This window comes from Lissotriton helveticus, chromosome 3_2 (genome assembly GCF_964261635.1).
Source record: "Lissotriton helveticus chromosome 3_2, aLisHel1.1, whole genome shotgun sequence".
Lineage (NCBI taxonomy): Eukaryota > Metazoa > Chordata > Amphibia > Caudata > Salamandridae > Lissotriton > Lissotriton helveticus.
The window spans coordinates 77,858,370-77,882,265 of NC_136062.1; the positions used below are offsets into that span (position 1 = coordinate 77,858,370).

A 23,896-nucleotide genomic window follows, 5' to 3' on the forward strand; every position below is an offset into this window, starting at 1 on the left:
TTTGTTCTGTAAAGTATTTTTTTTAGATATTTATGTGAAAATACAAATTAATGCACCTTTCATAGAAATCACATTCCCTACAGGGCAACTGATTTACGAGAACTGATTTAACGAGTCATCAGAAATGCGTGTTCTGTGCCTAAGATGCAGCTGTTTTAGTGTCCTTCATGGCCCACAAACATGGGGGTTCTCTGATAATGTTTATATCATGTGTCACATCTGTAACACTTCTTTAAGCCAGCAGTGATCATCAGCCAGAACACCTGAATTCAAACATCTGGAAACACGCCAACATCACACCCCTGCTCAAGAAATCATCCGTTAAGCCAGCCACACTCTTCAACTATAGACCCTTCTTCCTCCTACCATAGCCCACCAGAGTCTTAGAGAAACTAATCAACAGACGCCTCACTAACCACCTCAGCAACTATCAGCTCCTCAACGCCACGCAGTCAAGATTCAGGTCCACCACAGTACAGAAACAGCACTTGTCACAGGCGACATTTGCATTATCCTTGACAGAGGAGACACACCAACCGTCATTCTCCTTGACCTCTCTGCAGCATTTGTCACAGTCTCACACCCCATCCTCATCCGGCACCTGCACAAGATTGGTATCCAAAGACCAGCTCTCGACTGGATCCTCTCCTTCTTAACAAGTAGAATACTAGCTGGGGCTGGGTCTGGTGGCTCAAGGGACTAATGTGTCTAATGTATATGCATGTGTTTGACCTCAGGGTCACAGGTTCCAATCCCGGTGTGTCAGCTCAGCCTTTCATCCTTCTGAGGTCTATAAAATGAGTACCATTGAGTTGGGTAACAATAAAAATCTGTTATTCAGCACCAAGATACCCTTCTGGGTGAACATGTGCTTTACAAATACACATGTTAAATTAAGCAGTCAGCCTGGCCCCCTACTCCTCGGTAAGCCGCAAACTCTGCGGACAGCCTCAAGGTTCATCGCTCAGCACTACCACTCTCAATGCATACATGATCCCTCTAGCAGTCACTAGCACACATGACAACAACATCTTCTCCTATGCCAACGGCATGCAAATCATACTGATCTTCTCATAAACATCATAATGAAGCTTTATCTCCATCTGAAAAACAACTGATCAACAATACAAAAGGCAGAGCAGTGGGTCACTGTATGAAAATGACACACAGGGACAACACCAGCGGGAATTCGCCCTAACTGCCCAACTGGGCAGATGGTCGAATTTGGGCGCGAATGGGCTAAGCACCAGAATTGTAAGCAGAGGCCGAAGTTTTAACTATGAAAAATGTTGGTTTTGTATTAACGATAGATCTGTGGAATATCTTGTATACTAGATTGTGACTCCGTGTTCTGGATTTGCTGATAAAATTGCTGGTGGTTTTATCTGTATGATTGAATATGGTAATACTTGAGTTTGTTTTATTCTCAAGAGGTTGTTTACATTTATATAGCATAGGATTATTATTTAGCAACAATCTTATTGCCGTGAATACAATTATGCCCATATTGGAATGTGGGATACTTTGGTTTGTTTTATTTTCAAGTAGCGGTTTATTTATACAGCATAGGATTAGTATTGCCTTGAATATTATTATGCCCACCACTGGAATACAATTATGCCCTCAATAGAATGGGCGATCCCTTAGCCAAAAAGTGACATCAGTACAGAAGTATTTCATCCTTCTCTATGATGCTTAGGGGAGCATGTTACCACATTGGTCGGGACAGTGTTGCCAGATTGGGCTATTTTCTGCACAATTGGGCAACATTTTTCCCAATTGTGCGGGAAAAACCCATACCTGGCGGGGGGCTACTTTTTGGGCGGTATTTAGAGTAGTGTGCGCAATTTACTGGCTGTGGGCGGGGCCGACCATGATGAGTCCGTGGCATGAAGGTCCAGTGGCAAAAGAGCGTGCTGCGCGCGCTAACACATCAATTGCTCATTGGAGGAGGACCGATGAGGGCCTGCCTGTGAGCACATGATGACCCCGCCCACATAGTCTAAGCAAAGCAGCTGCAGCCTGCAGCATCATGCATGGATTCATCACGAACGACACGTGATTGTGTAAAATAGTAAGTGTAAGTGCAAGCGCACCTTGCACGTGCGCGCAGCGCTTGCACCACAGTTCACCACCTAGCTTGTTAGTATAATGTGTGCGGGCCGATGGGGGGTCCTCAGGGCCGTCAATCTTGTAGCGCGCAGAAGCACTACCAATGACGGCCCTGGGCATCATTTTTTGGCAAGCCCCCACACGGTTCCATATATGCTGGGGGTGGGGGGGTGACGTGACACGATCTTTTCGGCTGGGCGATAGTTTGATTAGTGCTGCCTCTGTCTGACAACTGTTGGTGGTCCTCATCTCGTCGATCTCCTCATCTCCGCTGCCCTCGTCGACACTCCAGTCACTGCTGGCCCACTTGCTGCCCGCCCGGGGCATCATGGTCACGTAGGCTACCACCAAGGAGGGCAAGTCACTGCCGCCCACTGTCTGTGACTCAGTCAGCAGGCAATGGCACTCGCAGTCGCAGGGCGCTCTGCAGACTTGCTCCAGAGTCCGGATGGTACCGCCTCGCCTCGACCTCAGGTGTGTCTCTCTCTTCATTAAAGTAACGTTTAAGCTTAGCCACAGCCTGGCCTGCCTCAGTCGGGAGTCGACTCGGGACCGACCGCCAGTGTCAGTGAGTGACAGTACAGTCACTCACTTGTCGTCGGTCACTCACAGTCAGACTCAGGCCTAGGCTGCGCTGGCCGGCGGCCTCCCGGCTATACTTTACTGGCTATACTTTATTGGAGAATCAAAAGGTTGGGCTATGGGCTGTAATGTATCCTCGGTGACAGCGCCTCTGATACAATTACGAGTACCGATGTCATCCGGTGGGGCCTTCGTTAATGGGAAGCAACTGCCTCTCTCCCCCTGCACGTCTCCTCGTCTACCTACTACTTCACTTACAAGTTGCATCCCCCCTGCAATTACCGGGGGTGCGAAAGGTGTGTGTAGCAGGACGGTACGTGTATAAAGAAAAGGAATCCACTAATGTAATGGGGCTTCCCTACAGTGGTTGGGAGCACCCAATGGACCCTTGGTGTCATGCTTCATTTTTGGGGTCTTCGCACCCCTCTACAGGATGCGGCGTGCTGCGACCTACAATTACGCGGGAGCACTTTATTGATGACTATGTGTGGTGTATGTGAGGGTTTATGTCTTATGTGCGTGAGTGGTGAGGTTATCGACGAGTGATGTTTAAAAAGTGCCTGGCTCATGGGGTTGGCGTAAAAATAATTTTAATGGGCCCCCGGGCTGGCGCTGTGACAAAACGGAGGTGTAGGATGCAGGACAATGTGCATCACCTCCTGTGTGTGTGTGTGTGTCGACATGTTTCGGAGTCGGAATTCCTTCTTCAGGACAGGGTACACAAATCCTCTCAACGGAGCCACGTACGGGGCAGTTAGGAGGCATTCTCCCCCAGGACTCGTAGCGAACCAGCACGAGGACCCCTACGTTACCAGAGGCTCATGAGGCATTTTATTGATTCTAAACAGTCAGCTGAATAGCGCCAATCAAGCCGATTTTGTAGGTACATTGCATAACCTGCATCATATCTCACTTTTTGTAAATATAACACATTTTAAAGAGTAGAGAAACGTGAGTAAGGTGGGGATTTGTGTACCTTGTCCTGAAGAAGGAGTTCCGACTCCGAAACATGTCGACACACACACACACAGGAGGTGATGCACATTGTCCTGCATCCTACACCTCCGTTTTGTCACAGCGCCAGCCCGGGGGCCCATTAAAATTATTTTTACGCCAACCCCATGAGCCAGGCACTTTTTAAACATCACTCGTCGATAACCTCACCACTCACGCACATAAGACATAAACCCTCACATACACCACACATAGTCATCAATAAAGTGCTCCCGCGTAATCGTAGGTGGCAGCACGCCGCATCCCGTAGAGGGGTGCGAAGACCTCAATGATGAAGCATGACACCAAGGGTCCTTTTGGTGTGTGAGGGGTACTATACCACCATTGGGTGCTCCCAACCACTGTAGGGAAGCCCCATTACATTAGTAGATTCCTTTTGTTTATACATATATCGCCAGGGAGAACGAATCCATCTAAAAACTCTCTCTCCCCCCCCCTTTTGTTATTGCAGTTAGCAGGACGGTACGCCATTAACAGAAATGTACTTTGCTAACCCCACAGGAGAAAAGGCTTTTAGTTTCCTGTGGTTTTGGGGCAACTGTGTTTATGTCCCGTACCGGCTTCCCCGGGGAGGCACCCATTTCCCACATGCAACTTGTACAGTCGCTCTAACTGTGTCTCACAGTCACAGTGAGTGTCCAGCCCCCCGGTTTCTGAGGCGTGTTTCTTATAGGTTTTAATGCGCACTTGTTTAAATTAAGAAATTGGTTTGAATAAATACAACAATTGAGGACGACGTTGCCGAACATGTGTGGCCGTGAATGCTTACGAGATCAAAAAAAATGTTCCCATTATTTGTGTTTTTCGTTTCCTTTTGTGCGTTTTAAATTACAATGTAAGGAAAGCACGCACATAAAGTAGAGTGTGTCATGACATTGTGATGTCCACCTGAAGCAGACACCCAAGTAGGGCATGAGTGCCGCAAATCACTGACAGGCACACCCAGTTATACTGCTGCTAACTGGTGTTTCCTCGAGCGGTCACCCTAGGCCATTATTTAACCCCTTGGTCCACGGCAGCTCTCAGGTGGAAGTGTGCTACAATAAAACCATAGCGGCATTTACTGAGACTCACGTAGTTGGTTTTTAGCGCCGAGACGCCTACGGGTATTCGTTCGCGCTTAATAAATAGCAATAATAAATAAATAAATTATAGTGGTCGCCCTAGGCCATTATTTAATTGCCACACAATTTTTCCTGACAAAAAGAAATTGGCAACAAGGAGAAGCATGGTACTATATCTGTTATGCTTAACTGGCTTTAAAGTTTGCGTTTTGTAATATTTTATGGGGCTAAGACATCTGCAGAAGTGCCCAGTAAATAATAATTGGTGTGAACTCTGAAGGTTAAAGTATTTGTCGGAGACATCTCTGCTTTGTGTAGTCCTAGATCATGTGTCTCCTGCAAATCACTATACATCATGTAATATGCAGATGACCGTTTTTTTTTTTTTAATGTAGCTAGATTAGTGGGCTACTGCTTTGAGCAAAATCCTTTTATTCCTTGTAGTTCATAATTAGTAATCCTTTTACTATTGCACAGTGAGCTATGTGTGACGGCTACATCTTTTAACCTTCACCGAGTGATGCAACACATCTTGTACGTTGATTTACACAATGGCGTAAATGAATTGATGGCCACAATGGACGTCAATTCATTGTATACACAGATCCCTCAAGATGAGGCCCTCGAAGTGATGGAATATTACCTTGAGCAGCGTGAGAGACCTCACAGGGTCCCCACCATCTTCATTATTTCATTGGCAGAAATTTCTTTGAAATGCAACTATTTTAACCCCTTCAGTGCTAATGACAAGGGTAACTCGTCATGGAGTTTCCATTGATTTCAATGGAAATTCAATGGTCCTTATTGCACACCCCTTAGCATCCAAGTGGTTAAATTTGAAAATGAATTTTTTATTCAGATCAAAGGGACAGCCATGGGTTGTCCCTATGCGCCGGAAATGGCGGTTCTGTACATGGCCCAGTATGAAGAAAAATTCATTTATCAAAATAACCCCTACAGTAAGAATATCAAACAGTGGGCACGGTATATTGATGACATCTGGCTACTGTGGCAGGGTAGCCAGATGGAGCTGGACAATTTCTATCACTGGGTGAATGCAAGACACCCAGATATAAAATTCTCAATTGATTCCAGCAACAAGAAAATGACCTTTCTGGATGTGGAAGTAGGCATTGAAGGAGACAGGTTCTCAACCTCTCTATTCAAAAAACAGACAGACAAAAACACCATCTTACATTATAACAGTGCGCATCCCCAAGGTCTGAAACAAAATTTACCATATGGCCAATTACTAAGGATTAGACGAAACTGTTCTGAAATAACTAACTTTGAGACACATGCAGCTACATTCTGCGATGAAATGATCAAGAGAGGCTACCCAAAAAAATTGTTAAAGCATTCCGCCAAAAGAGCGAGATATACCCCTAGGGAAGAGCTCCTTCAAATAAAACCAAAAAAGGAACTGAACAAATTGGTTTGTGTCACCACATATGGGGCCCATACCAATAAATTCAGACAAATAATACTGCGAAATTGGCACCTACTGGAGGGTTTGGAAAACCCCATGGAAAAACCAATTTTCGCGATGAGAAAAAATCCAAGTATTGGCCAACAAATCATCCGGGCGGACAGTTATGTCGCTAAGCCTAAAAGTGATCTTATATCACAGTGGAAATTAAAACCCATAACTGGACACCACAAATGCGGTATGTGTGCCTCCTGTAGTAGCACCGTAGAAGGAAATGAATTCTGTCACAGTGGCATCAAATGGAGACATGAGATGCATACAAACTGTAAAAGCAAGAACGTAGTTTACGCAATAATGTGTGCGTGCAACAAAATATATATTGGAAAAACCTGCCAACAAGTGAATGCCAGAATTACACAACACCGATCACGACTAAAGAAAAGAGTCCCGAATGCCCCAATGGTTGACCATTTCGCGGCCCTTGAACACAAGGAGTCCGATTTCACTTGGACTGTGTTATCAAGCATTGACCCTAAACATAGGTCGCCTGATGTTGAACAAGCGCTGTTACGTAAGGAAGCATACCTTATTATGAAGTTTGACAGCATCAACAAAGGATTAAATTCAATGAGTGAATTAAATAGGTTATGAGTATTTTCATTCACTACAACTCCCAGAAGGCACCTTCCTGGTGCTCTTGCAACACTTCCCTCCTATTGGTCCAAAAAGTTCTAAGAACCAAACAGGTAACAGCCGGTCTACACAACATTGAGGATTGTTGCGAGAGGAGACGCAAGCATAAAATAGGTAAGCGGATATCCCCGGAACGCTTACACAAATTTAGAATCATAAATCTAAGTACAGCGCCCTTGAATTTTTCCTTTTTAATGTTGCAGAATAAGGAAAACTGCACGAGCATTGAATTAGGAGAAGGATTAAAGACACCACCTAAAGCGCGAGAGGAATCGCGGTGAGTGCCTTAGCGGCTCGCTACCCAAAGCGCAATCTTTAAATACACGCAGAAACTACAATGGCATTTCGGTCACTTATTTTCACAGAAACAAGTGAGCAGAGGGGTTCCGTGTAACCGTAACTAAGACAGACGGAAAATAACAAACAACATTGACCCTTCAGGAGATATCCAGAAAGGTAAACACTCTGCCTTGGGCTTCGCATAACGGCTGATTATCAGCATTTAATGATGTTGGATAGATTCATTTAACATGAACCAATTTTTATATTTCTAGAAGCACGCACACCGCTTCACTCTAAAGATTCAAGTGTGACCTTTACCTCTACAACTCAGAGGTAAGGCGCCTTGTTTTTTACCATTTCTAAAAAATTGAAAACCCAAGGAAGGGGTTCTAATAAAAACACATATGTTTTTTATCACTAGGATAAGGATTGGAAAAAGATTCACTCAGCCCTGATGATAGTGTGGGCACAGGATACCCACACTTGAAACGCGTCGGCATAAAAGGACTAAATCCCACAAGTTTGACATAAAGGATTAAATCCTAAAATTATTGAAAAATTCTGTTGTTGACAAAGGGGACTGAACCTTATCGATTTAAAATATCTGTTGGCACTTTAGTATTTTTGAGATGATTGCATGTATGCATTGATGTCTATTGAATAATTAGTTGGACATCTTATTTGATTGCACTATTCTTTTTTCCACCTGTTTGTTTTAAACTCACGTCATATCATGAAATGAAATGTATTGACTGTTCGTTTTTCTATGTTTACACATATGTTGTTGTAAAAGTTACTCATTAAAACGTGTGGCTATGTTTGTGGAGAACTCCTTGTTCTCTTTCTAAAAATATCATGTTTTCTTAAAAAAACAAATAAAAGGCATAAGTAATTGCCGAGATGAACATGATAAAGTTGGTTCATTTCTTGCTTTAAATCATTTGAGATTAAGCAATAGGAAGTGTGGGTACTTTCTTGTTTTTCTAAAGGCAAATCACTGACAGGCACACCCAGTTATACTGCTGCTAACTGGTGTTTCCTCGAGCGGTCACCCTAGGCCATTATTTAACCCCTTGGTCCACGGCAGCTCTCAGGTGGAAGTGTGCTACAATAAAACCATAGCGGCATTTACTGAGACTCACGTAGTTGGTTTTTAGCGCCGAGACGCCTACGGGTATTCGTTCGCGCTTAATAAATAGCAATAATAAATAAATAAATTATAGTGGTCGCCCTAGGCCATTATTTAATTGCCACACAATTTTTCCTGACAAAAAGAAATTGGCAACAAGGAGAAGCATGGTACTATATCTGTTATGCTTAACTGGCTTTAAAGTTTGCGTTTTGTAATATTTTATGGGGCTAAGACATCTGCAGAAGTGCCCAGTAAATAATAATTGGTGTGAACTCTGAAGGTTAAAGTATTTGTCGGAGACATCTCTGCTTTGTGTAGTCCTAGATCATGTGTCTCCTGCAAATCACTATACATCATGTAATATGCAGATGACCGTTTTTTTTTTTTTTTAATGTAGCTAGATTAGTGGGCTACTGCTTTGAGCAAAATCCTTTTATTCCTTGTAGTTCATAATTAGTAATCCTTTTACTATTGCACAGTGAGCTATGTGTGACGGCTACATCTTTTAACCTTCACCGAGTGATGCAACACATCTTGTACGTTGATTTACACAATTGTATGATTTATTGTCAATGCATCTATTATGTAAAGCACTTTGATACCCTGCAGTGCGCTATAAAATAAATAAAATAATGTAATGAATAATGAAGACACTGAGTTCTACAGACTTTATTAAAATACAATTTAGAGGGAGCAGTAAATTGCACATAACACTATTTCTGCCTTCCTTAATCTTTGTTTTCTACTATTGTAATCAGAGCAGTGCCCGTTTCACATGACAAAGTCACAGTGAGGACTGGTCTTAAAAATTAGTAGCATTAAGGCAGGTGCCCAGTTAACTCTCTTCCACTATCTGTATATTGAATAGAATGTATATTTGTCCTTAAAATTGTTTCTGATGACTATTTGTGCCTTACTTGAGACTTTCTACTTTGGGCTGGTTTTTGGGCTGGAACTGGTCTGCGTTGGGCTAGATTTGGGCTTATATTGGAGGGGCTTTGGGCTTGGGATGGGTCTCAAAACCTGGCAACACTGGGACGGGAGCCACTGTACAAGCGCAATTACCGCGGGGGGGGGGCCGCGAAAGCGAATCCCGGAAGACAATGTGCCGGGGACGGGCTGCCGAGTGCAACTCAATATAGGTAAGCGCGAGAAGAGTTAGCAGGGGATGCAGTGGATCCCAAAGGAACGACTGAATGGAATACTTACGGGTGCACTTTAACACTTTGTTATTAGAGCGCGTTGAAAGGACAACACAGTAATTGGATACGTGGTTTGAAGAGTGCGATCGAGTGACTCGACGTTTGTGGAGGAGGACCCGGTGTACACATAAGACACAGGTACACAAAGCGAGTGTTTACGCTTTTGCCTCTGAGTTCTGTGAGTCTAGTGTCCCACGTGAATGACTAAATATGATTTTTTTGCATCATTACACCCAGAGTGTGCCAGCGACCTGCCTCAATAACTATCGTACTCTCATGAAGAGTGCCTTGAGTACGTGGATTTTGCCTTAGAAGCCTATCATTGCCTGTGGGAGGCATTGTAAGTGAGCTTAGTATTCCCTTCATTCTACAGAGTGTTTGTGCAACTTTTATGTATTATTTTGGATTTGTATTAATTTGTGAACAATTAAAAGAAGATAATATTTGTTCCAATCAGGAATAAATGTTGGTATGTGGTTTATTACTATACAAGTAAATAGAAGATGACTATGTACCATTCAATAGGTTAATTTGATGGAACCTATTACTAATATGAATGTATCCATTCCTCCACATCATTGTTTTGTATAGTTTGATATTTCTTTGCCCAGATGGTGGAGGGGTATTAGGGCAAACCCAGGTGCTTTTTCACTGCTAACTGCCCTACTGGACAGATGGTTGAATTTGGGTGCGAATGGGCTAAGCGGCAGAAATGTAAACAGAGGCCGAATATAACATAGGACCGCTGGACATCAGCCACCGTCTCAGACGGCAAAATTGTGGATCAAGGAGTGTTGGTTTTCTTAAAACGGCTGACCCTGTGAAATGGCTATTCTACCTTGAAAATAGGTAATTACTTTCATCCAGGGGTAAGTGAAGCATCCCCATGATGCGTATCACTTCCTTTCAAAGATTTAGGGGCTTCTGGCTTGGTAGCATTCACAACTGTGCTTCACTGACATCTAGTGGCCATTGAAAGTATTGCACTATCAATGAAGTCTGATTTTCAGACCATACTTCTTGACTGTACAGTACTCAATCAGTCAATAAATAATTTGTCCGCATAAAATATCCACAGGGTCTGATAAACATATAAGCTCTAATGGAACCAATTGACGGTCTTCAACACAAAGTCCTTCATTTCAAACGAACACGCCTCCTCATATTCCAACAGGTTAATAAATCGTTCCAATCAATTCATTTGTCACCACCCCATCATCACTTGATGATATATTCAAATCGATGCAGCCAGCACGTGTTTCGCTTCTTCAGGGCTCAATATTTTAGATTATTTCAACATCTCTTGCTTTCACACCCCACAATGTCCTGAAAAGCTTCAAATTCTCTTAATAATGCATTTCACAAAGTTTTCTTCCCAATTATACGGGAATGGCCTCACATGGTCGCAAAACCTGAAGAACAGCCCAATCAGCGCAGGGGTCGCACCTAATAAGCCACTAAGTCTAGGCAGCAGACCCAATAAACCTTTACATATGTTATATGTTTGTGTGTCTGTGTTTGTGCTGACATGAGGTCTGGCAAGACAGCCGGAGGGAGATATGAAAGCAAGCAAACAAATGTACCGTAATCTCCCATCGAAAACATTATGTTACAGTACCTTCAAAACGGTGTTCACCAGTAGAACTAACAGCTCATGATTTTCATGTAGAAATAAAGAAACAGCCAAGTAGCCTGCAAAACAAGGAGAGCCAAGTCAAACGCCAATCTCCATTGGAAACTATTCCAGCTACAACCATCCAAAAGAAGTTAACGATACTGAACAATTTTCTTTAATTAACATTACTTATCTATACCCACTAAGTGTTTGTTTCAAGAACAGTTTCCATTAACATTAAAACTAACACATTGTTGATAACTTCAGAACTAGCAGCATAACAGATGAACACTTCTAAATATCATATCCGTAAGAATTGGAAAATCATCAATGGTATATTCAAGTGCCAAATGCCGCCGTCTTGTTTCTGCAGTATTATAAATTGACATACTTGCCTAAATTTAGTCATGAATTCAGTGGAGGATATGTGGACGTTTCTGCGTGGGGTAAGTACTGGCTCACTCTCTGCGCTATGGGTTGGCCTGGCCAATCATTCCCAAGTGACTATCCGAAAAGCTTGATTAAGCAGTCAAAGTATTGGCCCAAGCAGGTGGTGCGATGATTGAATAGAAGTACATTACAATACAGTTTTCATAGTTACAATTGAGATGAGAATGTTTGGCCAGAATCGGTCCCAAAGGGAAAAAGCTACAAAGAAGGCAAAGGTTGAGAATGGCAAAGGTTGCTGTAGACAGAGCAAGGCAGCAGACTTTCCCTATACAAGTCAGGGAAAAGAGCAATCAAACACGCTGGAATTCACAACGCCAACAACAATACTTGCGTCAAATAAATAGGGCACAAATGTGGGACAAAAAGTACAGCAGGAGGGTGACAATAAAAAATAAGACTTCAAATGTGTTGCAAGATATATGATCCAGACAGAAAACTGAATCATAGAAAATTCATCAGGAGCTATCTTGAATTGAGACACTCAATCAATCAATCAGGGGTTTGTAAAGCACACTATTCACCCGTGAGAGTCTCAAGGCGCTGTATAAAAAGACGTGTCAGCCATCTTTGATTAGAAACCATGCAGAATTGACCACGCCCACCAGAAGCAAAACATGACAAAATGGAAAAATGAAGAAGAAGGATAATGCAATTTATCCAACTGGCTCCCTAAAGTGGTAAACTGAACAAATGCCGGCAAAGATGCAGGACGCAACGGCTATTTTAAGGATGTAGTCCAGAGTCGCTTCGGGACCAAACGGATAATCGCTTTCCAAAAAGCAGTCATGCCCAGTACCCCCAGAGTATGAGGATGCCCACACACCAACGGTGAGGTAAGGAACCGCAGTAGCTATAGGGACAGACAAGAGCACTGCTGCGGGAACCAGCACTGTTATGGTCACTGGAAACCTACTGCAACCCTCTGTAACCGGATCCCGAAGATGATCCGGTTACAGAGGGTTGCAGTAGGTTTCCAGTGGGTGCCTGGCGTCGAGGGCGGTGTGCCGATTTCGCCACCACCCCCCTTCCGAGATCCATGCTCTGAATCCTTCTCACCATTCAAGTGAATTACACGAATTTTTAGGGAGTACCATAGAGGGAAGTTTTTCCTTCCAAATGCACTGTTTTACATAATTTTCACTTTCACGTCCCCAGGTTAGGGTGGGCCTTAGTGTGCTCATACCGCCGGGGTTTAGTTCACTCATGGTCCTGACGAATGCCTGGTAAATTCACACCGTTTCATGGCAGAAACATGTTGACCGACCCACTTATAAGTTATTGGAAATAATCAAACAATTTATTTGGCCTATTTTCCTACACATTACTTTTTGTCCAATTGATCAAACATTAAATCCCTTTTTTTGATACAATTTAGACATTTTTAATCATCACTTTCACCTTAACAACATATCACTCACCAATTCACAAAAACCTGCTCCGCAGTAACTCTGGCGTTGAAGCACACTGGGGAGGCATTCGGCCTCTCCCAGTGGGGCCCGATGATGAAGCATGTCACCGACCAGGTCGGTGAGTGAGGGCTTTCCATACAAACCTAAATTGGTCTCTGTATTTACCTTCTCTTTTCTTGCTCTTGTTGTTACAAAATAATTTGTACACTCTTATTTTGTTTGAATTAGTATAGCTGGGGACTAAGAGTGTATTTACGTTCTCCCTACCTCTCTTTTTGTTGAATCACAGAAATTAAAGGCAATCCAAGTGGCAACACCATTCACCGAGATCTACAGGTGAAGTAGGTAATATATAGAGAGCACGCTTAAGCTCTCTTAAGCTGCATCTCAATCAAACCACACAAATATACACACAGCTTCTTCTTCACTGGTTGCCTCCTCAGGTTGACAAACTCAAGGGAAGGTCTCCAGCCCATGGCGAGACGAGGTCAGGGGGTACTTTAACAGAGCAGAACAATGATGGCCCATCTAAACTCAAGTTAAGTAGCTCCGTTCCTGGTGTTTCAGTCTTGGGCTTCAAGAAGTTAACCAGTAAAAATGTCTGCTCATATAACTATAATCATACTGAGAGCACAATAGTCACTTTCAGAAAGGAAGAGTGCATTTGGTATGTCCTTTCAGACCACAGACCTACTATCCAGGTCTCAACCAGTTTAAAGCAGGTCCTTATCGTACATGCATAGTTCTCACGTATCCCGAGATGAAAAATCAAACGTGAACAGAAAGTTGCTATGTAGGTGGGGAAACAGCCTCTACAACGAAGCCGTTTCCACGAAATCCTTAACCACGCATGCTTTACAACGCATGCGTGGTTACAACGAGAGGCTTTACCACGCATACCTTTACTACGAAATACGTAGTAAAGGCATGTGTGGTAAATGAAAAGTAAAAATAAGGGGGGGTTTGGGGGGTCTCCCCCATAAAAAAAAAAACGTTGGGATAAAAAAGGGGGCTGCGGGAGGTCTGCCCCCCCCCCCAAAAAAAAACTAACCTGAAGAGCCGAAGCTGAAGACGAAGCTGAAGCAATCAACGTCGTTAGAGAGGAAACGGAAAGTAACTTCCGCTTCCTCTCAACGACGTACGACCGACGTAAACAAAGAAGGAGAGAAGGCGAGGTAAAAAGGTAAGGGGCATTTTAGTAAAATAAATATATATATTAAGGGTTAAGGGCAGGGGTAAATATAAGGAGTGGAGGCAGGGGGCATTTAAGGGGAGAGTTATAACCTTTATCAAGAGTATGCCCTCACCATGCATACATTTACAACGAAAAACATTGTAAATGTATGCGTAGTAAAGGAATTTTCGAGGTATAGGTTATGCGTGGAAAACGAATTCCGTTGTAACGCATGCGTGGTAAAGCATGCGTTGCAACGGAATTCGTTGTAACGTCATACATTCATGTAGGTGATGCACACCACTGAGGCATTTAGGTGACATTCCCCTCCCAACAGTCAGCTGTCTCCTGAAAAGTACAAATCCCATGGCCTGGGCAGCCTCGAACCTCCAGTGCAATGGCTCCTCAATCAGAGTGTACACATCTGGGTACTGATGGTGAGTTGAGAATTTTAAGACCCAGGGGGACAATCAGTTTGGCAGCCCACCAGCGAAAGGGCACAAACCAGGACCGTGGAGGCCCTCCTTGATCTATCAGGACCCAGCTTCTGTGGTATAACCAAAACCTTAAGGTTTATCACCTCACTTGCCCAAAGGAAGATATGATGGCATGCGGTTACTGGTAACAGAGCCAAAAGTGCATAAAGCCAACTCCTCAAAAACAAGAAGGTCCATCAAATCTTAACACCTGTCCAAAACCTGCTGTAACAGAAGGATTTCTGCATTTAGATAAAGTACTTGAGTTCATATGTCAGGTGCTCATCAAAAAATGCCTCGAATCGCATGAATAACTAATTCAATAGCACATTGGAATTATCATTGTTTTTAGTCATTGGTAATGGTGTTCACTACCAAGTAGGAGATTAGTTGAGAATCCCTGTGAATAACACTGAGCAGGACCAACTTGCATCGACAGTGGCACTGGGTAACATGTTTAGAATCAATTAGCCAGCCAGCGCATTTCTTCTGCAGCGCTGTATCATTGCGCAGCCTGGTATTTTTAATCAATCCCGGTTTGTATCTTTGTTAGCATTTTAGTTTAGTATCTTCCCTCGTTTTTAAAAACAAACTACTGGCCACGCTCACCTGCACGCTGCCACTTTCACCTGCACTGTAATCTGTGAATACACCGCATTTGCGGGTCCCTCGCCACAGTCTCGAATTGGGGGCCATATTGAGTGAGGGCTGAGTCATCTCGCGGTCTAGTCCTCGGTTAGGAGGCTGGACCAGCATAAATTGCAGGCAAATTCAGGTGAGTGCCCTTCCAGCCAGCGCATTTCTTCTGCAGCGCTGTATCATTGCGCAGCCTGGTATTTTTAATCAATCCCGGTTTGTATCTTTGTTAGCATTTTAGTTTAGTATCTTCCCTCGTTTTTAAAAACAAACTACTGGCCACGCTCACCTGCACGCTGCCACTTTCACCTGCACTGTAATCTGTGAATACACCGCATTTGCGGGTCCCTCGCCACAGTCTCGAATTGGGGGCCATATTGAGTGAGGGCTGAGTCATCTCGCGGTCTAGTCCTCGGTTAGGAGGCTGGACCAGCATAAATTGCAGGCAAATTCAGGCGAGTGCCCTTCCAGCCAGCGCATTTCTTCTGCAGCGCTGTATCATTGCGCAGCCTGGTATTTTTAATCAATCCCGGTTTGTATCTTTGTTAGCATTTTAGTTTAGTATCTTCCCTCGTTTTTAAAAACAAACTACTGGCCACGCTCACCTGCACGCTGCCACTTTCACCTGCACTGTAATCTGTGAATACACCGCATTTGCGGGTCCCTCGCCACAGTCTCGAATTGGGGGCCATATTGAGTGAGGGCTGAGTCATCTCGCGGTCTAGTCCTCGGTTAGGAGGCTGGACCAGCATAAATTGCAGGCAAATTCAGGCGAGTGCCCTTCCAGCCAGCGCATTTCTTCTGCAGCGCTGTATCATTGCGCAGCCTGGTATTTTTAATCAATCCCGGTTTGTATCTTTGTTAGCATTTTAGTTTAGTATCTTCCCTCGTTTTTAAAAACAAACTACTGGCCACGCTCACCTGCACGCTGCCACTTTCACCTGCACTGTAATCTGTGAATACACCGCATTTGCGGGTCCCTCGCCACAGTCTCGAATTGGGGGCCATATTGAGTGAGAGCTGAGTCATCTCGCGGTCTAGTCCTCGGTTAGGAGGCTGGACCAGTATAAATTGCAGCCATGCCAACGCGCAGCGTCATCGCGCAGCGGGATCGCCGGATTTCCGCCGGAGTTACGCCTGAGTTCAGCCCGTCTGCGCCCGTCCGCGCTGAGGACCCGCTGCAGGAAGGGCTGGACACGGTAGGTGCCCTCCTTCCATCCTGTAAGGTAATCAGGCAATACTCCGTGCTGGAACTTAGGGCACTTAAGCCTCCAGTGCAACGGTGTTTTCACCGCTTTTCCCCCGAAGGATTCCGACACTCTCAGCAATGCTTCTCATGTAGGACTTCTTTTCACTGCTCTGACACTAACTCTATTAGATTTCATCCTCGCTCAGGATGTCGCCCTATCCCGATTTCTAAAACTGGGTGTTTAATCAATGCACGATCGCTGATCAAGCATAATGTCGTCTTCCACGATTTTGTGGTAGAAAGACAGCCTGACTGGGTTATTATTACTGAGACATGGGCCTCGGAGTCCTCTGGACATGAGTTACTCCTGGCCGTTCCTGACGGCTATTCTTTTTATAGACAGGACAGACCACTTCGTAGAGGAGGAGGAATAGCTGTCCTTTGTAAGTCATCTCTCCCCTGTACCACTAAACCGCTGTCAAGACCAGGAGATTGTTTTGAGGCACTCTATTTTAGTATATTGTGCGCTCCATCTGTCTCTTTTACTGGGATACTGCTTTATAGGCCGCCTGGCTCGAGGGCGAATTTTCCTTCACAGCTATTGGAAATTTTAGAACCTTATTTTGGAAAGACTCATCTTTCTATCCTGGGTGATTTTAATTTCCATTTGGACGACATTAGTTCCAAGGATACCCAGACACTTACCGAATTACTCAGAGCCTTTGACCTTATTCAGCTAGTGAGTAGTTCAACTCACAAGGCTGGCCATATTCTTGATGGAATATTTTCGAGTGATCTTAGGTTAACTGTTGGCTCGCCTCTGCCTTTGGTCTGGACAGACCATTTTGCTGTGCCATTTGATTTTGTTTTCTCTGCCCCCTTTTCATCCAATTCGGCCGCTTCTTCATTTATTCTCAGGAGAAATTTTAGAAATATCACCGACGATACTATTGCTCCCCATATACGGACATTAGAACTCATCTCCCTGAAGGGTGTGGACGAGGCAGCTCAAAAACTCACTGATTCCATTACTAGTGCTGTAGAAAAGCTTGCCCCTGCATCCCTCCGATATGCAGCCCGGCAGAAACCTACCGCACCCTGGTTCTCTGAACATCTGAGACTTTTAAGGCAGGGTTGCAGGAGGAGTGAGAGAAGATGGAGGAAGTCCTGGGATCCGAAAGACCGAGAGACCCTTAAGTTTGATTTACGAGACTACAAACAGAGAGTTATAGTGGAGAAGCAAGAGTATTTTACCAATCTTACAGGTTCCCTAACTTCATCAAGGGAACTCTTCAAAATTGCTGACTCACTATGCTCTCTCAAACTCCCTGACCCTGTGGTCAGCTCCCAGGACCTTTGTAATAACATCTCTGACTTCTTTCACAACAAGATTCTGGACATTCATATCGCCTTAGAAGGACAAAGACATTCCTTGGACAGGGATACTTCCTCTGCTATTTCTAACCTAGATTCCATGGGTGAATTCCCTTCTAAACAATTTGGGCAATTTCCATTACTGTCTCTAGAAGGACTGAGTCTCCTACTTGATAGAACCAAATCCTCTTCCCCTACGGATCCCCTGCCGCTAAAAACTCTGAAGGAGTGCAGGAATAGTATTCTCCCACCTTTGCTAGAAGTTATGAACAGTGCTATCATCCAGGGTTCCTTCCCATTTGTCTGGAAGAAGGCGATTGTGAGGCCTCTTCTGAAGAAGCCTTCTCTTGATCCCGGCATTCTTAAAAACTTTAGGCCCATTTCTCTGCTTCCGGCGCCTGCGAAAATCTTGGAGGCACACCTTAACCTGCATCTATCCACTTTTCTGGAGACTAGTGAATACCTGGATCGCACACAGCACGGATTCAGGAAATTTCATAGCACTGAATCCGCTCTCACCGTTGTGGCAGATAACATCCGCCGGAAAGTGGACAGTGGCCAAACTACTATTCTGGTCCTATTAGATCTCACAGCCGCGTTCGATACCCTGTCTCCCGCCATTTTAACATCTCGGTTTAGGGAGGCAGGGGTTTCCGGGCCGGCTCTGAATCTCCTTAACTCCTTTCTCATCGGTAGAGAACAGAGAGTAAAGCTTGGAGACTTCCTCTCCCCTGCCAAGTCGTTGCAATGTGGGGTGCCACAGGGGTCGGCTCTTAGTCCGACCCTGTTTAACATCTACGTGGCCCCCCTTGCTAGGCTAGTAAGATCGCAGGGGATGGAGGTGGTATCCTACGCCGATGACACCCAGATCATGGTGTCTCTGGCCCATTCCTCTGATCGTTTATCTGCCATTAGCTTTAGATCATGCATGCAGCATGTAGCTGACTGGATGATCCTTAACTCCTTAAAGCTAAATGGCGATAAGACAGAGGTCTTGGTTTTTGGGAAGGACCAAGATGCTTGGTCGAGCGAGTGGTGGCCTTCGTCTCTTGGCATCTGCCCCACTCCCTCCCAATCAGCCAGAAATCTCGGCGTGGTCTTTGACACCTCACTCTCCATGAAGCTCCAAGTGAATAGGACGGTGGCCACCTGCTGGGGTGTGATCAAGATCCTGAATAGAATCCGCAACTATCTTTCTTTCCAGGCCCGCAAGCAGATTGCAGTCGCCCTTGTCGGCTCAAGGCTTGATTACTGCAACTCCTTGTATGCGGAGTCCAACAAGGGTCTTATTCACCAACTGCAAATAGTACAGAACGCAGCAGCACGTTTTGTGTTGGCCCTTCCCTTGGCATCTTCTGCCACGACTGCCAGGAGAGACCTTCACTGGCTCCCTGTTCAGTACAGAGTCTCTTTTAAGATTTTATGTCTTACATATAGAGCGCTTAGGGCAGGTTCGGATGACTCACTTGGGTCTCTGCTCTCTCACTATACTCCAGCTAGATCTTTACGATCTGCTGGTCTCTCCCAATTGGTAGTGCCTCGCATACGGCTAGCCACATGGGGAGCAAGAGCCTTTTCTGTAGTAGCCCCTAAGCTGTGGAACTCTCTTCCAATTGAGGTTAAATCACTTCCCTCAATTGACTTGTTTAAAAAAGCCCTGAAGACATGGTACTTCATCAAGGCCTATCAATGATGGATTGCTGGGTTGATTTGCGAGCTGCACTATTTGTTTTAGGCGCCTTGACGCCCATCGGGCTAAGTATGCGCATAACAAGACTCACATCATTCATTCATTCATTCAGACACACAACTGAGTATAATTTGAAGTAGTGCGTGCAATTGAAATGGAATGCCAGACTAAAAAACATGAAGCACACACACATGCCGTAAATTGAAAACAAGCATTCCCCCTGTGGTACCATACACTGCACACAGCTTTATCAGGAGAGTTCACATCCGAAGCAAAATCCAATACACGTTTAAAGACATTACCACCTACTTTTTTTGCTGTAATGATCTGTGCATGACTGCAATTAAAAGCTCTAAATAGTGTCGTAGTTTAAAGGGCAGCCCTAATGTATTGCAATCAGGCGAGCCAACCAATGGCATCTCTCAAACATGTTTGACCATATCACAGTGAAATGTTCTGTACTGGGAAAATACGTCTATCATCATATTACGCTTTTACTTGGAATCACAGTGGTGCTTCACTGAAATCGTGCACACCTATGGGTATATCTGTCTCGATTAGAGAAGAAATGTTTTGATAAATGGTGGCATGAGAGGCTATGCTGTGGGTAGATCATGTGGAATAACTACCTCCATCAATGAGTGAAAGTGGGATCGAAGTTACTTGTGTGCACTCTAAAAGTCCGTCGGCTATGAGACAAACCAGTCACATATAAAAACAATGTAAAATAAATGAGGCATCGACTGCAAACATAAAACCTTATTAAATCATGTCACAAACTCACTAGGGAAGGAAGGTCATGGTTAGCTTTCTTTAACTGAAGCTTGCACATACACCAAAACCATGCAGTAGCATTCTGCATAGAGATGTACACTAGAGACCACATTAAGAAAAGATAGATTCCAAGTTTTGGGGTCAACATATTCTTTTTTTTTTGTTAACATATTATGTGACAATTCAACCGTAAGAAAGGCCAAGGAAATTTTTCCATCAAGGATAAAGCATGTGTCAGCCTAGAACAATACACAAGGGGCTAAGTAATGACATCTGGCATTTAAATACGGAGATTAAACTGAAAAACAAAACAGTTGCATGACACAGAATATTTTTATTTGAAATAAAAAGTGGAAAAATTGGATTTTGAATTCTGGGTAGCAGATCCCAGCCGTTATCTATACTTTACTGATGAACAACCGAGCACATGGTATTAGAGTGCGTACCCGACATGCTTCTCAAATTCTTTCCTTTGAAAAAGACATTTGATTCCACTTTACCAACGAGTATCTAAGTACATACCCACTCTCTTTTCCAACAAGTTCCCTTGTTGAGCCAATTTGATTGCATGTATGTAGCCAAACGAAGCTTCATACCCCAGCATTTCACAATAGATGAGTCGCACCATGCATTCCTTCATCTGCCTCTGAAAGGAAGAAGAAACAAACAAACGGAGGTCTAATAGCAGGTATTTACTTAAATAAAGCATTAGTCTTAATAGCTTGATTAGGCGCCGTTATAGATTACTTCATGAAACAAGGTATACAGATACATGAACTCAACATAATACAGCAGAACATTACAGCTTACATGTCAGTTCACTAACTGCCTGCGGCAGGGGAAGGCGCTTCATCGGAGGTCAAAGAGTACATGACATCAAAGGGTTGACTCCTTGTTCCACATTTAACCCCTCAACAGTCTCATATTTGCTGTGTAGGGGCTGTGGTGAGGGCAAGGAGTGAAAACAACACAAAATAACCAAGGCTCCACAGGCAACGCTTTTTGCTGCCGCCATCATGACACCCAAGACCAAGGGTAGTAAGGGTAGTGTCAGGCAAGCTAGCAGTAGCAGCTGCTGCCCCTCTATCTTCCATAACAGATATTTGCTATCACAAGCTTATTTAGCTTTACCCGGTTGACTAAAGCAAAACCAGAATAGCTGGACATTGACACCACATCTTGCGCTGCAACTGCTTGTGTTGCGTATGCTGTAAGCATTTAACACACAGTTTGCGCTGAAACAATTGGATATCTTCATTCGTGTGTACATGGGTATACAACTTACAATCATGATTGATGCTCCAACAATTCATACAGGGGAGAAGATGATACATTTTAGTCAATAAAAATAGTTATCTATCGATCTACCATATATTTAAGCCTAAGAGTTTAGGACGCTACAGGACCTTTCCATAGGAAACTTTCTCATGCTCATTCCCCAGATACAAATGAACTGAATTAGCAAAATTATGCATGTTAGATCTCCAACAGATGGGAGGAGACAGTTTGCAAGAGAGTGTGCTAAATGTCAATTGTAATGTACGCAGACTGACATCCTGGCACGCAAAAGTGTTTGTTGGGGAGGATAATAAAATGCCCATCCATTAGTCCCAAGATCTGGCACAAAATGATATAGAGTGTGATCTTATTGATGTGGAAAAGAAAATCCTTACATTCGTGAAAAGATTAATGTTGGTAAAAGATGATTACTCTCTGAATAAGTAAATATTAATGGGGTTATCCACCACGATAAGAAATCTTAATCCGTGAAACCAAATAAAGGCATTAATCAGGTCCAATTTGCCAGGTGAGTCTTTTCAACTTCTTTTTTAAACTGCCCCCTGAAGGAGAATGGATAGCCTCTGGAGCTGTGCTGGTCATTATGAAAAAGCATCCATATTTGAGAAGTTTAGTTGAGCCTAAGTACCTTTCACACATTCCAGTTTTTCACCGGAGGAGGTGGACAAAGTGTTCGAACTTTGGTGGCAAGCTCTATTTATCTTGCACAGTTAAATTGAAGGTTTTTTATCATAATTATGTACACAACTTTAGCAACATATATTTCCACAGGCGGTGCCAATTTTTTTTATTATCTCAAGACAGTTAACTTCATACAGTAGGTGGCAAGCAAAATACTTCATTCCGTTTTTTTATTCTATGTCAGCACTGTTTGCAGGTCCTTGATATTCCTCAATGTTTTTTCTTTGATACTACTGCTGTATGGTACTCGATCAGTTGATTTTTTTCTCTTTTCATCACAGTGGGCTTCTGCCTGGTATTCACACTGCGTATTCTATATCTCACTATATTTGCCTGTAACAGTGATCCTGTTAGAGTCATTCTTTGCAAGGGTGGAATGATGCGTATATCTGTCAACATATCAAAAGACATTCTGTGGTTCTCAGTGGCCTGATCAAGACCACTGATTTTTCAGAGTGGGGTGACACTGTTGCAGTACATATGCAACAGCGCCAAGAAACCGTCCGGTGAACGCAGCGCTCTACAAATCCTTTTTACATTACATTTACATGCTTGTCCATGGGATTATTAAAAAATATGTTATGGGAGGAGGAGCTACGCGCGCATCCAAGATGGCCGCGTGAGCCCAGTGCTCCCGAGACCCTCGCCACCTCCCGCATTTATCCTGAATATTATCCTGCCAACATCGACGGGCTATTGAAGACGCAACCCAGCTGACATACGAGCTGTTTTCAGAAATCGATTTGGACTCCGGAAACCGAACTTATGATACTCTGAACTTTTGAGGCCTGCCCCATGGACACCTCCAGGCCTCGGGTGGTCTGAGTACAGAGGCTGGAATCAGAACAACAACGGAGGCGGTGTCTTGGTTGCTGCCCCGAGTTGACTTTCAGTTTCGTTTTTGGGTCTTCACCCTCTCGCATCTCTATCCTGTCGCAATAGCCTGTGTTGCGCCCGGACCCCGGATTTTCACTGTGAGCCCAGGGCGGTGTGTCTGTGGTCTATGCCGTGTGCCCGCTAGCTTGCCATCGGTAATATTGGTGGAAAACGCACGAATCATTTTCACCAGGTGCAGGGCGCTTCCTGGGGGCTTGCCGCCCGTAATGGCGGGCAAACCCGACAGCAAGAAACGCAAAACCAAGACCCCTCTCCGAGGTGGCTCCGTTCAAACGAACGTCATGGACCGCTACACCCAGCCTAAGGTGTCACCCGGAGGGGCGAATAGGAATCGGGGTGAAGTGACCGAGGACCCCGCCATGTTGGCTGATCTTACATTGCAAGACGTCATGGGCGCCATCACTGATATGAAGACTTCTATGGACCAACAGTATGAGGCCATCGCCCTCAAGCTAGACACTGTGGCCATCGATGTCAATATCATCAGAATGGATTTATCAAAGACCAACGAAAAGGTAAAATCTTTGGACTTAAAGACTTCCAGCCTCACTACGGATGTCGCTGACCTCTAAACGGAGGTGCGTAATCTCCGGACCTCTAATGACCTCTTTAATCTTCGACTGGAGGATTTTGAAAGCCGGGCGCGACGCAATAACGTGCGCATCATTGGTGTTCCGGAAAATTCCACAGCCTCTTCCACGGATCTCCTTGTTGAAGACCTC

At 44.2% G+C, this 23,896-nt stretch overlaps 1 protein-coding gene across 6 annotated transcripts in view; it reads right to left on the reverse strand.

The window, feature by feature from the left end:
- AP4E1 (adaptor related protein complex 4 subunit epsilon 1) overlaps positions 1–23,896 on the reverse strand; it is a 491,916-nt gene that overhangs the window by 427,611 nt on the left and 40,409 nt on the right. For all 6 annotated transcript variants that reach the window (XM_078684823.1, XM_078684828.1, XM_078684825.1 and 3 more), the window contains exons 3-4: positions 20,820–20,943; positions 11,129–11,202 (exon numbers count right to left, since the gene is read on the reverse strand). In XM_078684823.1, coding sequence (XP_078540949.1) covers positions 11,129–11,202; positions 20,820–20,943 — 198 coding nt within the window. The remainder of the gene's footprint in view (positions 1–11,128; positions 11,203–20,819; positions 20,944–23,896) is intronic.